At 40.5% G+C, this 24,743-nt stretch overlaps 1 protein-coding gene and 1 long non-coding RNA gene across 2 annotated transcripts; both read right to left on the bottom strand.

The window, feature by feature from the left end:
- Positions 1-108: 108 nt before the first annotated feature.
- Positions 109-23,446, bottom strand: slc7a10a (solute carrier family 7 member 10a). Its single transcript, XM_085767259.1, has 11 exons — positions 23,278-23,446; positions 18,245-18,449; positions 14,822-14,973; positions 4,955-5,080; positions 4,171-4,324; positions 3,888-4,011; positions 3,561-3,664; positions 3,336-3,432; positions 3,008-3,157; positions 2,154-2,331; positions 109-2,033 (listed from the first exon to the last, which is right to left on the bottom strand). The coding sequence occupies exons 1-11, from the start codon at positions 23,381-23,383 to the stop codon at positions 1,933-1,935; spliced, it is 1,497 nt and encodes a 498-aa protein (XP_085623385.1). The 5' UTR covers positions 23,384-23,446; the 3' UTR covers positions 109-1,932.
- On the bottom strand, positions 2,671-2,986 carry LOC146989990 (uncharacterized). The gene is made up of 2 exons (XR_015034721.1): positions 2,857-2,986; positions 2,671-2,708 (listed from the first exon to the last, which is right to left on the bottom strand). It is a non-coding gene; the product is annotated as an uncharacterized LOC146989990 (long non-coding RNA).
- Positions 23,447-24,743: the final 1,297 nt, after the last annotated feature.

Below are 24,743 nucleotides of genomic sequence, written 5' to 3'. Positions count from 1 at the left end.
GCTTTTGATAAGAATAGTTTTATGTTTTTTTTAGAGAACAGTTTAATCTCAACAAGACTGCCTACTTAAAAAAAAAAATCAAAAGGCGTGTCAACCAACCCAAAAATGTCATGCTTTCATGATTTGCTATATTTAATAAGCAATTACATTGTTATTCTTGTACAACTTTACAGTCTTTTACAAAACACAGAGGTACACCCATCAGTTTTACAGTGTCACAACATGTCTGGGGAATGATCTTAGGAGTCCGTGGCGCATTTGTAACAGTTTTTTTCCTTTACACATTATTTACAGATCTCAACTGAACTACCAACGCCTTGGCATTGCAAATAGACATGTGTGCAAGTGTGCGTCTGTGGATTTGATGCAGGGGGAAATTCCCAGCACCTGCAGGACTAGAAACATTTCAATATGCTGGTTCACACCATATGTATTGTTCTATGCACAACATAAACAGCTCATAGCTCAGTTGCTACAAGAGATTACCCAAATGCATATCAACACTGATTATATCACAGTAAAAGACATACTGTGTCATTGTAGTGGTATTATAAATTCAGTAAGGAGATCCAAAACAATTTGGAGGCAACTTGGTATTTCAATTGAGCAAAAATAAGTAAATATATCAACAAGACAACAGAGTTGCCATGCAGGTCAATGAGACTATGATTAATTCAACACATAATAGTATCACAATAAGTCAGTTGATCGATAAAATGTCACTAGACGAGGTGTCATTGCAGTGTTGATGTGTCTTTGGGGAAGTGGGAGTAGGCCCATGCGTGAGTAAACATGCACTACCATCCATCCAACTATCTGTCAATATGATTTCTGCTATTGTTACCACAACACATATATATGGTAAGTAGCCCACTGTATCACAACAGCAGGATAGAGATGGGGAAATGTAATCACTGTCTTGGCAGGTCAAGCACCTTTTCAGAACGGGAGTTCACAGTGGCATTCCCAGATATCAGAACATTTCCAAAGCAACAGTGGCTTGCATGTTCAACACTGAGACCAGAGAGATATTAAAAACCTGGAAGAACTACCTGTCATCATGTGTTATTTACAATGCAGCTTATTCATGTCTGAAAGAACCGGCCATTCTTCAAGCAGAAGTCTAAAATGGTGACTCTCCTGTCTCTGCTGCTCCCATGTAAATATTGCTGGAAAGGATAAGTGTCATTGTGGAAGACACCTCCTAATAAAATCACGAAGGCACCTGCAGTGTCTCTCGGAGAGAGTAATGACAAACAGAGAGAACACGGGTTGTAAAGTAAACGGAATGGCCAGGTACTGTAGCTAGGCAGAGACGCAGAGAAATACTCATCCACAGTTGACGAACAGTAAACATCGAGTGAGCAATTAGTCAAACAAAGATGAAGATAGCAGCACTAGTAGAGAAGTATTGCTAAGTGCTGAAACTGCTTGCATGCTTACCTCTTAAGTTATTATGCACTCAAAATACCCGCACAAACCAATACTATTTACCAACACATAGACTTCATAAGGCACATTAGCACAAATATCTAAGGTAATAAAACTAAAAGATCTTGAAAATGAAGCATAAAATGGCAGATGGAAGTTCCTCGAGTGAGTAGAAGGGTGAAGATGAGATGAAAATTTGTGTGGAAGAGAAAACTTGGCAAACTGGTAAGGAGAAGGGATACACAGTACAAAACAAACCAACAAATAAAAACACATGCCCCAGCTTTAGGGCTTAACATGCTAATGCCCTAAACATGACCATCTGCTTCTTTTATAGTGGGACTTCATTGCAACCCCATTCGGGCTGCACCTACACAAGAAAGTGGCAAAACCATCTCTTCACCATTCACAACATGACCAAACAACATGAGAGACTGCAATGCAAAAACTGGAAGTACAGTTGTTGATGTAAAAGGGGGAATTCCTGGTTGACTGCACTGCTCAGTCAATGGCTTTGGAAGCAGTGAGTGGTTCAGTCTCTGAAGGGTCTTCCTGAGGAAACACCACGTAACACACCTTCTGGCCCATGAACGTGATTCTCTCTGCAAAAAAAAAAAAGGCCTTTTAATTATCGCAACTCACAACAACAACAACAAAAAATTCAAACATTCTTTCAAATATCATTTCATTATGTCTTTACAGTGGAAAAAACAACAACTCACCAACTAGCCTGTAGATCCATTTTGGTTTGTCCTTCCACCAAACACCCAGAAAGTAGACAGGGACTCCAGTCAGCATGATGACCATACCCAGGCCACACACTACGGGTTCAGAGTACAGGCTAAAGCCCAGCAGCACAGCCCAGAAAATCATGTAGGTGATGGGGACCAACATGTTCACCTGCACACAATAAAACGGATAAAATTATTGAAAACTGTTTATTTAATAACTATTTTTAAAAATGGGAGAATGAAAACTTTGGATTTGTTTTGCCCATCATATCGCACACTAAACAACTGAGAAAACTGTGCAATAACCTTATGAATGTTGGGATGAAATGAAGTCAAATGAAGTATTGTTTAATTATTAACATTTAGCTGCTACTAGCCTGCAACTCCCCGGCTAGCTTGTTGCTTAAAAGAGAATCAAAGATGCTGCCCTCCTCAGCTGTTGGTTGTTTGGCTGTTACCAAAGTATCAGTTCATGTTACTTCTTGAGGAAGTGTGATTATTAAAGGAAATTTAAGTGAGGGTGAGCTGACCATTTATTTTTGTATACTCAGTTTGATATAATAGTTTTGGTACAATTCAGTGCCCAATACATCTGTATGAATGGAGTTTTCCCCATTTACATGTCTGGTCTTTGGTATTATATGTTCTGCTGCTATTTTGCATCCTTTGGATTTATGTAGAGGATAAATAAAACAGGAATTTAAAGACAGAGACAGGAAGTGAAACAGAGTTTTGACATTGAACATTGCAGAGTAACTGTAAGGGTTAAATGTCTTCAACAAGGTCATAGAATAAATATGCCCCAAATGAAGGTTTGTTCGTGCCGTGGATCTGTGGTCCTGTACCTTTATGGGTCTGGCTAGGTTGGGTCTCTGCCTGCGGAGGTATAGGAGGCCAGCGATGGTTACCCCATAGGACAGGTAGTTGATAAAGGATACATAGTTGATCAGATTGTGCATTTCTCCAATGCACAGGATGAGTATTGTGGCAGTGCACTGTGGGACATGAACACAGGCACAATGTCAGTCATATGTAAAACTTTAGTTTAAAAAGATGCAAAACTTAACCATATTGGTCTGTACTTTCCAGTAAAGTATTGCTTCTGTGTATATTACAGCACATTGTTATTGTGGAGCTTGACAAGGTAGATTAAACAGGCAGTGGAGAACTTACACAGACCAGCAGGGCTGGGATGGGAGTGCAGTTTTTTAGGTGGATCATAGCCAGCAGGTAGGGCAGATGACCCTCTCGGGCCCCTGAGAAACATAATCTACAAATAGACAGACACAGACGTACTACATGTGAGTGACCCCTGACACACTTATTTTTATTCTAAGGACACAATAGTAGGTAAAAAAAAAAACAGTAAAATGAAGGTTAAGCATGTAGTGTGACTACCTTGAGGAGGTGAACAGATATCCGTTGATTCCTCCAAAGGTGGACAGTGCTACAGAGATTGGCATCACCCATGAAAACATCCCCAGCAGCTTTTGCCCAAATGTCTGGAACAACACAATTGCGACCCTTCAGTTGATTCATGATTGATTTCAAAAAAGACTGGACTGGAACTTACAAGGTTAAAATGTATGAAAGAAAAGGTTTGATTGATTATAACCTTTTTCTTATTGACTGACTGGTTAAATGGCTGATTGACCTACTGTTTAATTATGTTTCTATAGAAATGTCTCTCTTGTAAGGTGTACAGGGAAGTAAAGTGATGCTTACCACTGCTACAGCATTGGAGGCTAATAGCTCCTCAGGGGTCATGGAGGAGAAGTAGGCAATGTTGGTCATGGTATAGACCAGAGTCACCAGTGGGATGGAAATATAAATGGCACGAGGCAGGTTCCTGATGAGATAAATAACAATAATGTAAGTAAGGATAATTCAAATGTTGTTTCACTTTGACAAAATAGTTGTTGTGGGCCATTGTTGTATCTGTTGTATATAAGCTCATGAAAAACAGTAGAAACCTGAAAAACACAGTGTATTCCCGTGTGTATCATACTTGCGTGGCTCCACGACCTCCTCTGTGACATAGTTGAGGAAATTCCAGCCGCTGTAGGCAAAAGAGGCCTGGAGGAAGGCCAGAGCTATCTGCCCCACTGAGGGGTCCTGACGAAACTCAAAGGCCACACTGGGATGCAGGGCATCATAGTGACCTGGATTCAGGAGAGAGAAATCATGGGTAGATAAAGCAGTAAAGAGATTTGGCTCACACTGTATATAAGAGTAGAGTAGTCATGCATTTTAAGAGCATCTTATGTGGAGACTCTATGTCAGAGTATAGAGACTTAATTTCAAATAGGAAGTGGCACTAATGGTTCACGAGCTTCAAATATTTTCCTGCCTTCATGGTATAATTGTAAAACCCACACCTAATCACCAAGAGTTATAATTTAAAGTTACTTTTCCCATTTGTTACAAGACTTTATACCAGAAGTATTGAAGTATTTTTATTCACTTTCTGAAATAGCTTTTTGTGTGATATCTATTCATGTGCACCAGGGGTCACCAACATCAACACAGTGTTGCTGTGCACACCAGTTTGCTGTATTTGTCATTAATCAAAAGTTCACAAACCTTTTTTTTATTTTTTTTTATCATATTGGCTATATTATTCACAATATACATTTAATTTGGAGCATTTTAGAGTAGAACTATGTCATAGTTCTGTTGCTGAAACTAATAACTATTAATTATATACATTGTTTTTTGTATGATCAATCCGTATTGTTTTCTTCAGTGTTTCTGCCTAGTGACGCTACATTTGTGCATGTGTCTGTGTTTACCTCTACAGATTTGGACGAGTCCTACCACGATGATGAGAGCCAGAGCAAGGAGTTTTCCGACAGTGAAAACATCCTGTATCCTCGTTGCCCAGCGCACACTGGAGCAGTTCACCCAGGTCAGAAACACTGCACAGCCACACATAAATACACAAAGAGAGGAAATATACACCTTTAACCTCAAGGGAACATCAACAGGCTTATACACTAATTGGGCCAATGACGTGATGAACCCAATGTCAAGAGGTGTAACCAATATTTTTTCATAAATCTGACTTTACAAGAAAGTAAATCTGGACTCAAATAGGGAATAAATGTAATTCATGTTTGCAATGCAACACTATGTTTCTTGACAAAGTTTTGCATAATTTTTCACACATTATATTAAAAAAGAAGTGTTTTTAGATATGTCTATGTCCAATGTAGGTGGATAAAATATTCAATATTTATCATTCCTTTGTGGTTACACCATTTGACATTTTCAGGGGCATTTAATCTTACTTTTGTTAAAACATTGTTCAAATGTCATTTCAAATGACATAAAAACAACATGAATACAAAATGTACATTTAAAAAAAATCTGAGGCATGCTTTTAAAACATCTATTTCTGAATTGCTCATCTTGCCAACCATTATTTGTCACTGACCCTATGTTTTTTGGGGGTTTGTCAGATGCAGTAGATTGGAAGTTGACTGCAGATCTGTGGTGGCACCATTTGTTGCTCTGAGAATTGAATGAGGTTCTTGGTGACCGCTCATACAGAGGCCCTTGCCAAGCCGCCAGATTGAGTCCTGACTCTTCCACTTGTCTAAAACTGTGGCTTGTTTTTTGCTCTGATCCTATTCATAGGGTTAGGGCCATTGTAGCGGTGAAACCTTCTATAGACATGTGTGTGCCTTTCTATATCATCCAATGAACAGGTTACCTCTAATCAAGTTGTGGAAACAACTCAAAGTCATGAAGAGGCCCCAGAGCTAAATTTCAGGTGTCCTAGCAAAGGGTCTGAATATCTTTGTCCATCTGATATTTTGTTTTTTCCTGGTGATAAATTTGCAAAACATTCTAAAGAACATGTATAGGCCAGAAAGTAAACATTTAACGAAGGCTGATTAGATTTGATCCTGGTAGTGTTTTTTTGTTTAACCATCTGATAGTTTCACCACAGACAGCACCTAAACCATTTCTGTGTTAAACACAGACACACATACTTGAGAAGTAGCTAAACTGGCAGCCTCCAATACACTGGAGCACAAAATATATACTTATTTAGTAAATGATCAGCTGGAACGATATGGTTAATATCAGTTCTATGGCTTTTTCTTGTTCTGCACCCAGTGGATGCAGAGGAGGAATAAATGGATGAGACGAGAGTCAGAGCAACATGAGCTCACTCTTGTTTGCCACTATGGAAGGGGAGTGCCAGACCTGATTCACCACCAATCTGTTCCAAGTTTCACTTAGTCATAGCTCACATACACTTTATTGAAATTTGTTTATTTGGATAAAACCCCTTGAGATGTATCATCTCGTTTTCGAGGGGGTCCAAACACATAGACAAACATAGATTCAACAGACAAACATGTTCTCAACAATATAGAAAAACAAACAGACAAATAAACAAACAAAACAAGCAAACCAAAAGACAAGAACAATAGTACAAACAAGGACAAACCACAGTTATTGTAACTACATTGGGACAAAACAAAACAAAACAACCATAGTAGGGCCACAAAGGTCAACACTGGGACTAAAAAGACAGTATATAATGATAAGTAACAGATCAACAAATCAGAAATGCGTCTTCAGTGAAAACAGGAACAGGTCACCATGAGATGAGAAGACAAAGCATGCTTGAAAATACCAAGAGAGGAACTGGATCTGATATTAGCAGGAAGGTTGTTCCAATCTGCAGGTGCTTTAAACATAAAAGCTCTTCTACCAAATGATTTAATGACATTGGGAACAGAAAAAAAGGGCTGCGATGAATGTCTGATATGATAACTTGTTGTATATGGTATAAGATACTGCTGTAGATAGGATGGGTAATTAAAATAAATGCATTTGTATATCAGCTGTAACCAGTGCATGTGTCTTCTCATGTTCAATGTTGGCCAGTTGAGTCTAGTGTACATTGTGCAGTGATGAGTAAGAAAAGGACATCCAAGGACAAATCTACAGAGTCTGTTATAGGCTATGTTGAGTGAGGCAAGGTCTGATTTATGGGCACTTTGATATATAACATCACAATAATCTATAATTGGGAGTATAAGTTGAGTGGCCAGTTTCTTACGTACATTAAATGAGACTTCACACTTCACACTTCACACTAACTATCCCAGATGGTGGGACAGCACATGTCCTTTCTTATCCCAATACATTTTGCATACTTTTTCAGATGTGAGTGCCGGTTTCTATTATTCTTTGCGGCGCTCTAACACACCTGGCAGCATGATGTGACACACACACACACTCACCCTGTGTTACTCAATATTTCTGCAAGGAACTTTTATAGCCAAGGTAATTATTCCTCTTTGCAATAAATTATCAATTATTCTGCACTGAGAAAGCAACAACTAAAGCAGACCTTTGACCCTGTCACTTCATGGTCGACTTGCACACCCGGGCCTCTGACTGTTCACACATTCCTCTTGTGTCAGCACGAACGTAAAAGAGAGAACATCACTGCTTCCTACCTCCTGTTTCCTACTTTCAAAGTGTGTGTGTGTGTGTGTGTGTGTATGTGCCTCTGCCCCACACACCGCTCCCTAAGCCATTGTCCCTCACACTGGCCCTCAGTTTTGCGTGTTTGCAAGTGCCACCAATAACAAGGGCTGGCCAATTTCCAAGTGAGCCAAATGGAGCAAGTGCAAGTGGCTCTCTAGATGCCCTCAAACTAAAGTGGCAGCTCACAAGTGAGAGCTTAACCCAACAGGAATTGTAAGTTGGCTCGCACAGAGAAGTAATGTGTGAAAACATTTTTGAAAACTTTTGCAAAGTGTTAGTATAGGGTGTGCTCTCCTGTACACATTACACCACACAACACACCCCGAAAAACCATAAATAGAAATATGCAGTTAACTTGTATAAAAAGCACCTTTTGCAAAATGCATCTTTTTAAATTTCTGTTAAAGTTCTTGCTAACTCAGACCTCTCTTGGTATTCACATTGTGGCTGACCATCACAATGAGGGTACATACAGGGTTAAATATAACATTGAAAGATATGAAATACGATTTTGGAAGCCTTCAATAGATCTGTTAGTTAATCATCATTTTTCATGCACAAATTAAATAATCTTAATAAACAACATAATACTGTGAATGAACCAATAGGTTCTAGTCGTTGTTTCTCCTCAGTCAGTATCAACGTCAAACAAAGAAATTGGCTTTAACATGAAATCCAAACATTTCTGCCCAGTTGTAGGCTGTGGTAGGTTGAAGTCTTTCTCAACGACAGAGACCTTAAAGATGCTAACCCAGAGTTTTTGCTCCAGGATGCGTAGTTCCCTGCTGCAGTAAGTATCATCAGGACCACATTCACCATGACAACATGCACATTGTGGTCGATGTGTAAACACACACACCTTGTAACTTGCACTAACACAATTCACTTGCTTGCCACTAAACTGTGAGGACAGGGCATGTCCATAAAAAGTGACATTAATGCATAGTCTGTGTTTTTACAGTGACCTGCCAGTATTTAGTATTACAGTAAAGGAGGTGGAATTTGTGTAATACATATAAAACCCTGCTCTGGCCTTTATCCACCCACTGTGCTTCACACAAGCACTCAGATTAGAAAGTGGTTCAGAATGAGGGTTGTGTGTGACTCGCCATCTTTCTTTACCCAGTCTCGGTTTTCCGTATCTTATCTTTTGTCTTGTTTCCCACTTTTTATCTTATATAATCTATATTTTTCTAAACTTTCTCCTTATCTTTCACTCTGCCTTAGTTTTTACACAAAAACACTCTCCTTCAGGATCGGTACAGCAGTGTGTGTGTGTGTGTGTGTGTGTGTGTGTGTGAGAGTGAGAGAGAGAGAGAGCATCTATGGTCGGAGGTGTTATCAACAATACCATCCATCACCGGGATCCCCTCCCACCACAGAAAATCTGAACAAACTGCTTCCGCTGGCATGGGCACACTCACATACACACACGTGTGTGAATTTTTGGCAGGAGCTTTCGGTGGCACTGGGCAGAGCTTTCTCTCCCCCTACAACACCACTGTGTTTTATAGTCCATTACCAGAGGAGTGTCACATGCATTTCCGTTCCTGTGTTCCTGCGGAGCCCAGACCCCCCACCACCTCCCCCAGCTTCCCTCTGTGTTGAGTCTGACAGGAAGGAGGTGCCAGCGAGCTTTGAATGTGACAGCGCAGGTAAATCTGTGTCCTGCCTCATGATTTCTATTGAGGGCCGCCTCAGCACTAGAATACTAAACTTATTGCTGCTTTAGCTTTTAATGGAGGCTGATCCCAACTCTGCACAGATTTATCAGGGGGCTTTAACCTCAGGAACGCCTCCTAGGCCAGGATCTGGTCACTGGAATCACTGAACTGGTAGTAACCCCCCCATCAAAAACTGATAAATGAATAAGTAAATCACCCAGTGTTGCATTTTTTCCAAGAGTTAACTGCACTTAACAGTTTTTCTCTGGGGCATGAACCAAACCAGAGTGTCAACTTGAATAGGCTCACTGCCATAATTCCCAAATGACAGATTCTCACAGAGCTGTGTACAGACATGTTTTGACTAATGACCTAAAGCTCCATAATTGACATTTTTTATGTTTTTAATGTAAGCCATGCTACTATGGTACATACACAGACAAGATTTGATGTAATGAGATCAAAATCCTATTCGATGCATGAGGCAAAGGATTCTCATAACAGCACACAGCTTTTAGTCTGATGGCAGACGATGATCCTTCAATCAAATTGTAAATGAGTTTTGTGCAGCTCTCCATATACAGTAACCAGTCCAGCGTGGTCATAGGAATCTGCCAACATTGAATTAAATTAATTTGCACATGATGTCTGTATGTGGTCTTAGCCTGCATACCGCACACTGTTTCCTTCGTGTCTCTGCTGTGCATTTACTTATTGTCTTTTACTTTCTCAGTCATTGATGATAACAAGCGGAGCAGAGGCAAATCTTGTAAAACAAAGGAATGATATGATACAGTGCGCGTGTGTGTCAAGCAAACTCAGCTTCTCTGGTCAGTCGTGGAAAGCTTTTGTAAAATTTAAAATATTGTTTTTAGAAGAAAAAAAGAAACACAAAAAATTGAAAATAAGTTAAAAGTGCATGGAGCAAAAATACCTTAAAACAGGTTTTCCAGTGTAGGGTGCCAATCAACCATAAACCACAACCTCCTTATGCTCATGGACAGCAATTGGCTGAAACCCATGACTGCTCTCTCTTTTTACTGCTGCTGTACCACCAATAACGTGGGACACATTTGTGGTGACTCAAACCAACATCCTGCTGTGCTGGAATGAACAACAGATGCTGATGTTGTTCCTCAGTAATAATTAAGTGACTGACACGTCAGTCCTCTGATGGTTGTTGGGTCTGATGTGAAATCTATGATGCCCAAGTCAATGAAACCAGCTTCACTCTTTCATGTTTTCAAAGAAGCAATACATTCATTGTGTTATTGTTTTTTATGTGTGCATAGTGTGTTTTCTGTCTTGTAAAAGTGATCAACACAAACGGGTTTATTCTATAAAACTACTGAAATGGGTGTTTTGGAGGCGTTACAGTACTTTGGGCTGTTCAGTGCTCCTATTCTTAGATGAACACATCCAGCCCACAACTGGACCTGTCTGGTTTTCACAGACACAGTCACACTGACACACACGCGCGCCCCTCGGCCACTTGTGACTCTCACGCAGTACTCCCTGCAGGGGAGGAAGGAGAGGGGACACATATCTAGGCTGACTCACATTCATAAACCCTTCACTGGGAGAAGTTCAGTTGACATAACAGGCCTCAGTCAGAGTCAGCAGTGCAGAACAACATTTAATCCACTTAATCTCCCTGAGTGTTTCAGAAAAACATTGTCCAAAGTGCTGAAAGGAGTTTACATTTCATCTCTGACAGTCACGACACTTAACGCCGATCTCCAGTTTTTCCTGATTGTTTGTGGACAATTTACGAACTTGACTTGATGGTGTCCTCAGTTTATGTTGCATGGCTCATCGTCATGAGTTTGTTCAGGACCGTAAAAGGGATAGTTCACCCAAAATTCAAATTTCATTCATTATCTACTCACCCTCATGTGGACTATGGGCTGGGAGAAGTTTCAGAGTCCTCCATGCCTTCTCTGAGTTACAGCGGGGCTCCGTGCAGCACTGCATGTCCATATGACGGTTGAGAACGGGGCTCACTTTTCTTCGTCCAGAAAGACACACCAAAAAACATCCAAATACCTCCATAGTGCTCGTCTGTAATGTCCCTCTTGTATTGAAGCCCCAACATGAAAAATTGTTCTGAAAAAAATGTAATAAATATGTATTTTAAGCTTGTTTGTAGCGGAAGCTCCCAGCACTACTCTTCCTGGTCCGTCCAAATCTCGCGCGATTTGCACTGACGCTGGCTTCAATACAAGAGGGACATTACAGACGAGCACTATGGAGGTATTTGGATGTTTTTTGGTGTGTCTTTTTGGACGAAGAAAAGTGAGCCCCGTTCTCAACCGTCATATGGACATGCAGTGCTGCACGGAGCCCCGCTGCAACTCAGAGAAGGCACGGAGGACTCTGAAACTTCTCCCAGCCCTTAGTCGACATGAGGGTGAGTAGAAATTAGAATTTTGGGTGAACTATCCCTTTAATGGTGAACACAATACACTGCTGCGACTCGCTGCGTTCAGTGCTGTGTAAACCTAAGGCTGAAGGAACGTGCAGCCTCTGACTGAAAATATCTATCCATCCTCTGCTCTCAGAAAAGACTGTTGGTGATTACAACAGTCATCACCACATGTGCAGTGGCAGCATAGCAAGTTCACTAAAAGTTAACTCACAAAAACCAATGATTTGTTAGAGAAATGGCTTCCATGCATCTGCTTATGGTGTTTGGTGGCAATGGAGCTACAGAGAAAATACTTAGCAAACTTTTGACCATCAGCTTATTTCACTCATTGCTCTTTTGGGATTCAGAGGAATATCTTCTCCAGCAGTACCAGATCTCTGTGGAGGCTCTTCGCTGAGAAGGTTTCAGATATAAAGACTGGAGCTGGCTTAACTGTTGGTCTCACAGAGAAGACCACAATGTCCCTGTGACTGAAGGTCTGAAGTGTGATGCTTGTGGACCAGGGAGGAGGAGGAGGATGATGGGGGGTGCGGTACCAAACAGCCAATAGCAAACATCAACCAGCCAACCAGAATGTCATCTGGCCAATTGGATCCCCTCATCATTGATGTGCAAGGTGTCCTGCCCATTTCCTGTTTCCATGGTGCTCAGTGACAGGAGCGTCACGGTAACCACTGCAAAACAATGCACAATGGCGTAGACACACCCTCTCATTAGCGGCGTCCTCAGAGGCTGGCACCATTATGTAGTCTGACACTGATACTGACACACATACACACAAAAACTCGTACCAACACTCAAGAGTACAACACATAAACACAGTCGCTGGCTGGGCGGCAATTGTAACATTCTGTTTCCAAAAATAGTGGAGGTGCGCTCTGAAAATGCTAACCCCCTCCCGACCACCCCCACCCACCCTCCCATGACACATGCACGCATAGATAGCTCAGCCTGTTCTGTCTTTCCCTTTCTCCAACCAGTTCAGACAAGACCAAACTGGCTGGCCTGTCATCCAGAGTCTGCGTTTGCCACTGGCTATTTAAATACATATTGCTTTACTCCAGCATTTCAAGGGAAGGCACAGATCAGCGGCTGGAAATAGAGCGCAGCGTTCATAAGCAATTATCAAATGACAGTGGCAGCCATCAGGACACTGTGGACTGTCACAGTATGATAACATCTTCAAGCTGTGAGATTAAATAAACTGGATCTGGATTGAAGAGTTTGATTTAGCCTTTGTCGTTTTGCGGCGTATTCCTTACCCTATGGTCACAGACCCAGGTGGGAACAGGTGGGAAGAGGTGGAAACAGGTGGGAAGAGGCCTTATTCACTAGGAGGAATATATTTCCTTTGACAGGGACCTTTGTTTCATTCATAGTCTGAACAAGTCCTTGTGATCTAACATCATTCAACATTCAGCCGGTTTGCGCTGACCTTCTACCCTAGACCCTCTGGTAGGATCAGTTGCTTGTAATTGCTGCTATAGGAAACTAAGTATGTTTGCTCTTATGTTACCTCACTAGAAGTCCGTCAGGTCACATGGTCAGGTGACCCAAGTGTCGTACGCAAAGTGTGAAGTGTGTGACTGTGAACCAAGATGTGATGATGACAGAGGCAGCAAGTGGCCAACGAGAAACCTGACCCAGGCAGTCGGAGTATCAGTGCACCCGTGTGATCCTTCGCATGTAATGCAAACTTTCTTTCGTCAATCAGGAGAGCTGATCCGTCAAAACTTGGCAGACTGCAGCAATCCACCAGCTTGTCAGGTTGGACATGTTGAGCAAAGCTTCATACCGTCAACATGATACATGTTATTTAATTTGTTTGTTTGTTTAAAGGAATAGTTCAACATTGTAATCTTAGACAAGATGAGAGGCATCACTCTCAGAATATTATACAGCTCCAGGACATGGTTTGCTGAGCTTTGTACAAAGACGGAAAACTCATGAACAGTTTGATTGGCTCTGACCAATGTCGGGTTGGTGATATGGCCAAAAGATCAGATGACACAAATTTGACAATCTCTTTCAGTAGAATCATGATTCACGATATGAGTCACGAGTGTCCCCAAAGTCGAACGTCACACGATAAGTTGTGGATATGATTACCTTGACACAAAGGCACTCTCAAATCTCTGCATTCTTCTTCAACTCTGATTTTATTTTGAAAATCCTGACCAGACTTTATGATTATGATGCATCTTTCCACTGCTTTGATGCTTCTCTCAGATGTTTGTCTGCTTGCAGCTACACACAATCCCCGCCCTCTGTTTACACACGTTGTCACAACCAATCACAGTTTTTGGTCTTGTGGAGATTATTATTATTTACGTATCTCCAATTCTTCCATCTCTGTCTCAGACTGCAGCTGGTGACTGTGGTTCATGGTGCTCCGTCAAGTTGGTTTGTGAGTTTGCTGTTTTAGTTTAGACTTATTTGGAGTTTCACTGAGCTTTGTTTTTGCAGCGAGTTGAAGTTATTCCTCACATTGTAAGCTGTACCCCTCGCCATCACAAATGTAGCACAACAGAGACCGCATCAACGCCTTAATGCTGCATTCCTCGAGTCGAAAGTCAAATATTTCGAGCTGTCAGGCTGAATTACATACTGTACACTGATGAGTGTCAGTTCTTCTCATCTCACAACTTTCATGCAAGGCCAAACTTGATGTTACATAGAATTTACAGTGAGTATTTCTGTGCTGATATGGTACAAAAACGAGTGCATCTCTGAAACCTCAAAGGGAAGGATGTATATCATTTTTTCCCCACTTGAAAGAATTGGAAAGACCTGAAGAGTCACTCTGTGGCATCTGACTTTAAATTCAATGAAAAGAAGCATCCAGTGTCCGCGTCTTTGCCCTGGAAAAAAAATCCTCTCCTGCACAGTTGATGTGTAGAAAATCAAAAGAGAAAGGCCTGTGAGGCTGTGATACCCTGATTCACTAATCATCTGTAGAAAAGCTTAAAAACAAAACAAAACAACAAAAATACAACAATTTGGACTAAAATTTTAAAGAAAATTCACAGGGTTTCGAATTGTTTGTGACTCACGGATACAAATGGTGGCCAGGAGTCTGGTGGCGATGTATGGAGGCAGGCAATCCAGGAAGGCTGGCTGCAAGACGTAATTGGAGAAGGTGAGTGCGATGACGGCCAGTGTGGTTGGGTACATGATGAGTACGGCACTCCACAACAACAGGAAGCTACAGAAGACAAAGAGACAAAGAAGAGATTCCTGGTTTCTCACATGATAATAAACAGTCCTTCACTTTATTAATTATCTTTAAAAATAGAAAGTTATATGATGAAGCTGTCACAGCACATTCTTGTGTGTTGACTGTCACTTTGAAAGAGTATACAGTGGGTGGAAGTGACAAACCAGATGATGTCACCTCAGGGGAAAAAACAAAGATTAACCCATAAGGACCCACGGTGACACGGGTGTCACACTGCCTTCAAGTGTCCTGGAAAGCCCCTTACACATATTTATGTTGAACTTTTAACTCATGAAGTCCCTAAGTGACATCTACTCAACATCCTGGTGCAGTCACATGACTCTCTGTGAATCTCTCTATCCATGACAACATTTCCAAGATGGTGGCCAGCAGAGTTGGCACATTTCACAGAGGCAGCTACTTTTAAAAAGCTTGCTTTCTGTCAATAAAATAAGCCACCACCCATTTCACAATGCAAATTCTTTTATAACATGTCCCTTGTTGTACTAAACCTGTTCTGACCTCATTTTTTGAAGAAACTCATATAAAACAACTTAAGAAAATATTGCTGTGACACATACGTCACATCGGGCCTTAGTCTTAAAAAAGTCAGAAAAAATACCATGTGACGCCTATGTCACAATGAGAAAAATGGGAAAGAACTGCTCAATTAAATTAGGTGATTCAGGTATTTTGAATTAATATACTCTATGTTGTTCAATTTAAAACATAATTTAAAAATGTTAACATAAAAATAATGTCAAATTCAATCAATATTTAATAAAATGATATATCAGTCCGGAAATTGAACCACAGATTTAGCAGAGACACTCTTCTCAGTAAATGAACAAGATTTTAGTATCCCATGCTGGTCCCATATTAATGTAATTATGCTTTTTTGCTGTATTTTCTGTAACAAAATAGGATACAGTGTTCAGGATGCACTGACGACCATCAGACGTGCAATAGATGTTGTATACAGAACAACAAATACAGCAAAGAAGAATGAGAGTTTACATAAGAAAATATTAGGAAACAAATAAGAAAAGTTAACACAGTCAAACAGTCATGAACCAGGTTTGAGACAAGGGTTCTGGACTGCTGTAGTGATGGGAGAGAGGGTCCCATGTGGTGCATTGTGAGAGAAGGACGTTTTACCCAGCTCAGTTCTGACGAATGGAATATGACCCAACTATCAGTTCTGTGAGTGGGTACCAATGTTTTGTGATTTCATAGTTAACAGAGATGATAAATAAAGAGACAATAACTGTGACAGGGCTTTAAAAATGGATAAAAAACAATGCTGTTGTCCCCTTACTGTCAGAAATGACCAGCCGACATTTTGATAAAGAGTGCCGTGATGGGTATTATATGAATCATTGGAAATGAAATGTAAAGCTGAGTGGTAAACAGCATCCAGGGGAATCAAAGTGGAACTAGCAGCTCTTCCATAGATGTCATCTCCATACTCTAAAACAGAGAAAAAATAGTGTCTCCAATTTTTTTCCTGTGGTGAGTAGGGAAACGGTGCTTATTTCTGTATCGAAAGCCCAGTATTGTTCTTAGTTTAGCAATGAGGGTGGTGATATGGTGCTTAAAATTAAGACAACTGTCCATCCAGATGCCAAGGTATTTGTAGTTGGAAAGAAAATTGTGGTTGCACAGCTTTTAAGGCTTCAGTAACTGGTTAAAGCCTTCAATATGAGGCAATATTCGCATTTCTATAGTGTTTGCCCTTTTTTGTTGTGAAACTTGTCTTAAAAAGGTGTTAATAGTAACCAGCAAATTTGTAATTTTGATATATGTTATGGAAATGCAAATAAAAGGTCAAATTTGTGTTACATAGCAAAAGAAAATGTAAAGCCCATTTATTTTCAAGTGAAAATTTAAGTTACCAAAAACGCCCGATGTGACATATATGCAACATTCCAGATCTCTGACAATAGGTGGCGCTATTTCAAAAAAAACTTCAAAAATGTGTTCCATGCATTCCACTTGGTCTGTGTTTCACCCCGCTTAATTTTCCTTCAAGGATAAATGGGTCTGGGTTCTTATGGGTTAAAGTCATTTAACACTTGTCATACATAATTCAACTCTACTCATTACTCACAGAGCTCAAACTTCACTAATAAAATCTACCTACTGTTAAAATTTAAACCATCACACTATCATTTCACTCACTTAATCAATTATTATTCTCCTAATGAAATCTATTGTTTTATCTGAGGATCCTCCTCAATTCCTCAAATATAGTACCTGTATATAGATTAATGTGGTTTGATAAAGAAAACAACAAAATTAGCCAAGAAATCCCAGGAGGCTTGTTAAAACATCATAACCACTTAAATTAAAGCTCTATGGATTCACTTCAGGTGACTCACTGTCAACAACCCTATGGCTTTTAAAAGTTTTTTTTTCTTTTTTTTTCTTTTGACATATGTGAGCCCCTTATGACCAGGCCAGATTTTTGTTTATAATAATATATGCATCCAAAACCCATACTGAGTTCAACTTAATTTGGTGTTTAATTAAGTGGATTTTTAAACTTCAGTGTTAAAGACATCGATTAGTGTTGGAGAGGCTGTTTTCTGGTGATGCCTAATGCTTTATGGTGGGATAAAGTGAGCTGGATGATATTACGGAGGGATGTACCACCACAAAGAAGGAAGGAAGGTGCCATTAAATAGGTACAATAGGGTATATCTGCAATGTTATAATGGACAGTGGTTTTACAAATATGTGTTGCACAGCATTACCTATTACTTATAACATCTCTATTGCTGTCAGCAATTGGAGTCTAAAATTCAAAGTTTCTTTGCTCACTGTAACTTTCTAATCAAGTGTGTAGTTCCCTGTAGTTTTGGGAGGGTTGGGTCAATTAATTCTATGGTTCATTGGTGTTTGTTTCATTCATTTTCATGTCTTTTTCTGGTTCCATTAATGTGACACTTTTAATATGGCCCGTTTTACAGGTACAAACAACTGGGCTGGACAAAGCCACCAAGGCTAAAGCTTCCCCAGGCATGCTGTGCAGGGCATGTTTGACCTTCCCAGATTTACAGTGACACTCTGTGATCAGCTGACATGTCACATGACCACATGAAAGTCACAAGACCGTCAGAGCTGGTTCTAGACAGGCAGTCCTTGTGTATGGATCCAGGATTGTTGCAGCGCAACTCATACCAAGTTAGTTCTAGTGCTGAGAGGCTGGATATCGTTATGTGGAAAAAATATGGACTGGACAAAAAATAGTGCTTACCCCACCAGCCCTCCAAAGATTTCTGTCACGTATGAATAGTCTCCCCCAGACTTTGGGATTGTGACACCCAGTTCCGCATAACACAAGGACCCAAGGGCACAGATCCCCCCTCCACAGACCCAGACGATGAGTGACAGTCCCACTGAGCCTGCATGCTCCAACACTCCTTTAGGAGAGATGAATATCCCAGAGCCGATGATGTTACCTAAGGAGAAAAACAAAGATTAAGGTAATTTAACACTTGTCATACATAATTTAACCCTACTCAATACTCACAGAACTCAATCTTTACTCAACTCAATCTACCTGCTGTTACAATTTAAACCATCATACTTTAATTTCATTTCATTTCATCAATAAATCAATCAACCAATCAATTATTATTCTACTAAATAAATCTATTGTTTTATCTGAGGCTCATCAACTCCTCAAATATAGTACCGTAGTTTGATAAAGAAAAAACAAAACAAAATTAGCCAAGAAATCCCAAGAGGCTTGTTAAAACATCATACCCACTTAAATGAAATCTCTATGGATTCACTTCAGCTGACTTTTGTTTTATTAAATGAATAGTACAACCTAAAAATAACCCACTGTTTAATTATAACTTGTACGATCTTGTAACACACTTATAAAAAAGCTAAGGGTCAGGGGTCAAAACACCCAAACGGTAGATATTAGTGGATATTTTTTTTCTACTGAACTCTGAATGCTTATATCAGAGAGACAGGTGGTGTAAGTGGAAAAAACAACAATTATATATTTACAACAATTATAAGACCAAAGCTTCAATAAAATGACCTCCCCTCCTTTCTTTGAGTTGGAAAACAACCAGTTTTGGCATTCAGGTCTGGCATTTGGTTTGAATGTGGAGATGTTTGTACAGAAAAAAACATACACACGCCTCATAGCCTGAAGCTGTGCTCTCTCTCCTCAGTATTGTGTTTCAGTGGAGGAAAACACGTGTCAACTACAGTGCTTCTACTTGACTTATTTCCATTCAACTTTTTAACCTGCTGACAAGAGCCAGCAATTATTCCTGTGCTGCTGCATAGAAACATCAAATTAAATCCTTGTTTTATCTCTTTAACGTCACCCCTTTGCAATTATACAGTTTAATGATCATTAAAATAACAGTATAGTTCAATTTTATCACTGCTGTTTCCCAGCAACAGACCATCATACCTGTAAAACCGCCTAATGTGTCTGTGTTAAAAAAAAAGAAGAAAAGGTTTCGCACTGTTAAGTTAGACACTGCAACCCCAACGCTGCACCTGCATGAGTCATTGTTTTCCACTGAGAGCAAAAAGAAGCTTCACTATGCCCAGAGTACAGATAATATGCATATGCAGTGTACACTGAAATATGTGACTGAGGTCTTATCATAATAAATTGAACAAATAACAAACTGACTTAAAGGAGAAAGCATCAATCAAGCATCAGAGTGTTGTAGTTGTCTAAGTAGGATGATTGTTTCAGCCTAATTAAGCTTTTGTTGCCAAAAATCCAAAGATGCCCAAATTCTGTGAAGCCATCTGATAATTATCTAATTAATTAAAAAGAAACCCAAGACCCCTAATTGGCTCCCTGATGACCACGCAGTTAAGTGACCTATGACAGTTGTTGTTGAGGGAAACCGACAGTGCAGAAAAATGTGTTTACCTCGTTATGCTGCTTGTATGATTTTAAGTCACAGCTAAATTACACAGCAAACAATCAAAATTTGTCCCGGGTATGTAATGACACACAGTTATTATTATATTTCAGATGGAACTGGTTAGGTCAACGGGACCCTGTGTAGAAACATGGCTTGTTGGGGTCCTGTCTCAGCTGTCCCCCTAAACAGGGATGATCAGAGGTTACATACTTAAAAGCCACCATGTCATGAGTTCAAATCTATCCTGGCACTCATACGTCATCATCCCTGAGAAGAAAAGAGAAAAACAAAAACTAACAACAGCTGTCTAAGCACAATTTGTTTTTGCACTGTCCTGCGTGTTTTCATCCTTTTGGCCAACTTTGGGACAAAGTTTGACTCTGTCCACGGTAACAGCTTAAATAGCTGTAAAAAAAAAAAAAAAAAAAAAAAAGACCCAGTGAGGCGCACCATCGCAGCCTCCGCGTTAAATCGACTCTGAATGCTCCCTAATGATGCACAGCAAAGGAGGAGGTCCGGACAGAGCATTTATCACTGTCAGATTTGATTGTGGAGGCTGTGGTGAGATGCAGAGCGGTTACATAATGCCTATGTTGTGTTTGTTATGTCATAAAGTTTGGCATCACAGCTGAAAGCGTGAATCAGAGTCCTACTGACCCTCTCAGCCTCCCTGCACTGACTAAGACTAATCACTATTTTATTCAATTCATGGAAAAGAGTAGAAAGATCTCTCCATCCGCCTCCAGTATGAGACTAAATGAGACAAAACCAGTGTTATGTCATTTTATAAGGAAGTCTGTGTGGTAAAATGTTATGGTGGTAAACACAGTATCTTTCTATCTGTTCACTCGGTCCTACAAGTCTAACAAGGCAGGGAATGATGGAAGTGGTTGTTGGAGTGAAGTTTGAGTGGAGGTGGGGCTGGGATAATATAGGAATTTACTGAAAATCCTCCTCCATATTATTAACAGTCCTGTCATTGGAGACTCTACAGCTACAGCCCCCTGCAAAAAACACTAGAAACACTGGCTTTTCCTGCTCTTCGGCCACGTGACTCCTCCCAGCTAACCACCTCACCTGTTCCCACTCCCCTAAACTGATCAGCACCAGGTACTTGTAGTGTAACGTTTCCACTAGTCAGTTTGTCTGCTTTGCTTACCACTTTGTAATGCAGCCATGCTTGTGTCTGCTTTGCCTAACTGTTTGTCCCCAGTTAATCTGGCTGACCAGGTCCTGCAGCCTGACTTTGCCCACTACTTGTTTGCTACTGTTTGCTTTGGCCAGCCAAACCATAACAAAGGTGAACTGTTTTATCTGTGCCTCTGAGTCATATTGGCAAATCCTCCTAAGCCAGCTATGTGTTTAGTTTAGATTATTATAATTGTCATTTGATATATTTGATTTAGAGTTGAGTCTTAAAGGTAAGCAGCAGCAGCAGCAGCAGCAGCAGCAGCGGTGGTGGTACAGTAGTAGTAGTAGTAGTAGTAGAAAGAGTTGCATGCAGTGCAGCAGCAGCAGCCATGTGCACTGTCAGCTTCAATAGTGGGGTGTGCGGGGTGTTGGATATGTGAGTAGGCTGTATCTGGTGGGTTGTGGCATGACTCAAGTTGTTTGTGTTGTATTAACTGCACAGGCTTTACTCCATCTGTGCTCCAAATACTTGGCAAGTGCTCACAACTAAGCTGAGTGATTTCAGCATTCATTTCACACGAACCAAATAGTTAACAGTTGAAGCTGTCTGATAGACTGCAGAGGCTTATCAGAACAGTAAGTTTACTTTGAGTTTAGCAATGCCCCTAGTGAGTTATTTTTCTCTACTTTTTTCTTACATTCAACATAAATCCAGTATGGAAACTTTAGGCTGTGTGAGCAGGAAACACCAGTTCTATAGGCCACAACAACCCACATCTGGCTTCGATTACCAGATTGCAGGGGTCCGCCTACTTGTGGTTTATAACCTTATCATTTTGTGATCCCATCGACAGAGGCACAGTGGAGAGACCTATGGAAATACTTTTATGTTTTCAGTGGCACATTCCTGATGCCCCATGACATCTAGCTTTGGACTAACAATGTCTGTCTTGTGACTCTGCTGTTGTATGACCACACAGTCATACAAGCTGAAACAAGATGGTGCTTAAAAGTCAGAAACATGTGCATCTCCAGTTGTAACTACAGAGAGTAGTTAATGTGTTTGGCATGTCAGGGTGTACAAAGATTGCTGTATTGTTCTTACTCAGCCAGGCTTTGCAGAAATGTAATAGCAGAGTTGCCCTGCTTTTAAAAGGTGCAGTTTATCACTCCGTGTTTATTATGAAATGTAAAAAGTAAGTGTGATGATGAACAAAGTCCAAGAACAGACTGTCACACAGTAACCTGTTGCATCATGATGACAACATTCATGTAATTGCATTAAGTCAATAGTCTTCCCCACTGTGCCTTACAAACACAGAGACCAGATGCTGGATGTATCAGGTCACAGGGGCCATTTATAATCTGGCAGATGCAGTTTTGGGGAATCCTCTGTATCAGTGTCAGATTATAACAGCTCATAAAGCGCATATACTCTCGATTCGATTCGTTGTTTCCGTAACATGTCACAGTTATACATTTATACAGGAAATCGTGTGCAACCACGCAACTTCCTGCCCAGTCTTCTACTCTCTGCATACAATGGCTGTATTACAGTAAATTGTCTTGCAGCACGCGACCACTCTCACTCTGGGTGGGTTTATAGGATGAGTGAAACGGAGGGAAAAGCATCAATGCTCTGCTTTACTCAGAGCGCTACTTGAGAAATTGAACCATGATGAACCCCGGCAGCGTTAGAGCGTCACGCTTAACTGTCCTACAGAGACCACATGGAGGCTGCGCTTTGTCTCTTTTCAAGTTCAACACATGAGGATCCAGCCACGTAGGCATGTCCATATTCAGATCATCAGAGACTGATGCAACAGTTTCCACACATTACCTTCGACCCAAAAGTCCGAACTGGGCTCAGACATCAGAGGTTGAGCATCCGTGCGTAAAACGGACCATCCGTGCGTTTTTGGCGGTTTGTTTTATGGCAGATTTCGACCTATCGCTCATAAACTGTGAGGACAGTGAAGTGAAGTGATTCCTCAGCGTCCTCACAGTCAGACCTGGACCCGAACTAAAACTGACTCCTGCTGTGGCAGACTCTCATAGTGTGCCGTGAAACTGTAACTTAAACAAAGCCACAGAGGAAACTGCAAATCTGCCAGCGACTGCAGTTATTCCACCAACTGTCTGCGCAGACACGTTTCCACTTGTAACTGTACTGTATGTACTGTACACCGCATCGACCGGCTCTTCATGAACACACACTTTACATCAAAAGCTGTCACACACTCACCGATGATAATAGCACAGGCGCTTAAGAGTCCAATTTCTTTTTTCAGAGTGACTCTGTCGCTGTTAGGCGAGTTTTTATCCTTCTTCTTTTTCTCTTTGTCCCCCATCTCCTCTCCTTACATATGAGCTTCCAGCCGCCTCGGTCCGGTCCAGATACTGTACACTAAACCAGGCTCCGCTCTCCGACCTGCCCTTATTATATCGTACTGATGAACGGAGGAGGACGTGCGCGTGCGCATGCGCAAACCCACCATGGCGCAACCCACCTTGACTCAGGTATAGGCAGATGTAAAAGTGCGACAAGACCAAGAGAGCTCACGCTTGAAGCTAAAGTAAACAGAAAAGAGAATTACTCAGCTTCCTCACACACGTGTTAAACTTGTCTTACATGTAAGTAAACAGTACCTAACTGCAATGTAATAAAGCCTTTACACTGGATTTCTCATCCCCTGAAAAGACACTGCAACTTAATAATCAATATCACTTAGATATTGCAACTGTAATGTAGAAACTGCATAAACTTAACGTTACAGCATCAGGATGTATAAGGAAATGTATCAAATAACAGAAAGGAATAGAGGTATGCGTGTATCCAAATATGTCATAAAATATTCAGCCTATTATATTATTATTATTATTATTATATATTTTATATGTCTACGTTTGGTTGAGCTGGGAATTGTAATTGACTTAATTGTCTAAAATGTGGACAGACAGGATTCAGGTCACAGTCTGTTTTCACCTGCCCTGTGGTAATTTGACACCTCCCACCCACTAACCGCCTCTACTTCAAAGGAGTTAACTGAGTACTATTAGCTACAATTTATACTCTGGGGTGAGAGGAAACCCAGTAAAAACTGCAGGTGTGTGACCCATTTAGCAAAATGTTACAGTTCTACACACATGTATTTTGAAATAGTTAAATTGCTCAATTCAAATTTTTGAATTCCTGGGTGAAAACAAAGGGGAAAAAAGTGAAAAAAAAAAAGACTTGCTAAAACATCACAGTCTCACAAACCATTATTTGAACAAATAATAATAATCTTACTCGTTTTCAAAGGCATCAAACATAAAACACACCGCACATACAGTCAGAGTAACAGACATATCCTCCCATCCTTCATAACAATATAGAACATTGTTGTGTAATACAATATGACGCAATCTGATAAAGTATGGTAATGTGATAGTATTGTATCTTAATTAAATTCAATACAAAATGATCCAGATCCAGATTGAAATTCCAACTTGGAGCCCGACTTCCAATTACAACGCACCATAAGTGTGTTTGTCCTTCGGTGCTTGCTCTCGCCAACTCACACTGCAACTCATCAGTTCTACAACTCCAAAAGCTGCTGCGTATTGTGCTAACTACTCTATATTTTCCCTCCACTCCCCGGTTCAGCAAATCATTCAGTCATCTAGTTCATCTGTTGCTGTTGTTGTGACTTACCTTTATTTTGCCTG

The sequence above is a fragment of the Trachurus japonicus genome, chromosome 3 (genome assembly GCF_045865225.1).
Source record: "Trachurus japonicus isolate A0001 chromosome 3, Traja_1.0".
Lineage (NCBI taxonomy): Eukaryota > Metazoa > Chordata > Actinopteri > Carangiformes > Carangidae > Trachurus > Trachurus japonicus.
Note: the sequence above shows the minus strand (reverse complement) of the source record. Positions and strands in the feature narration are given on the sequence as shown.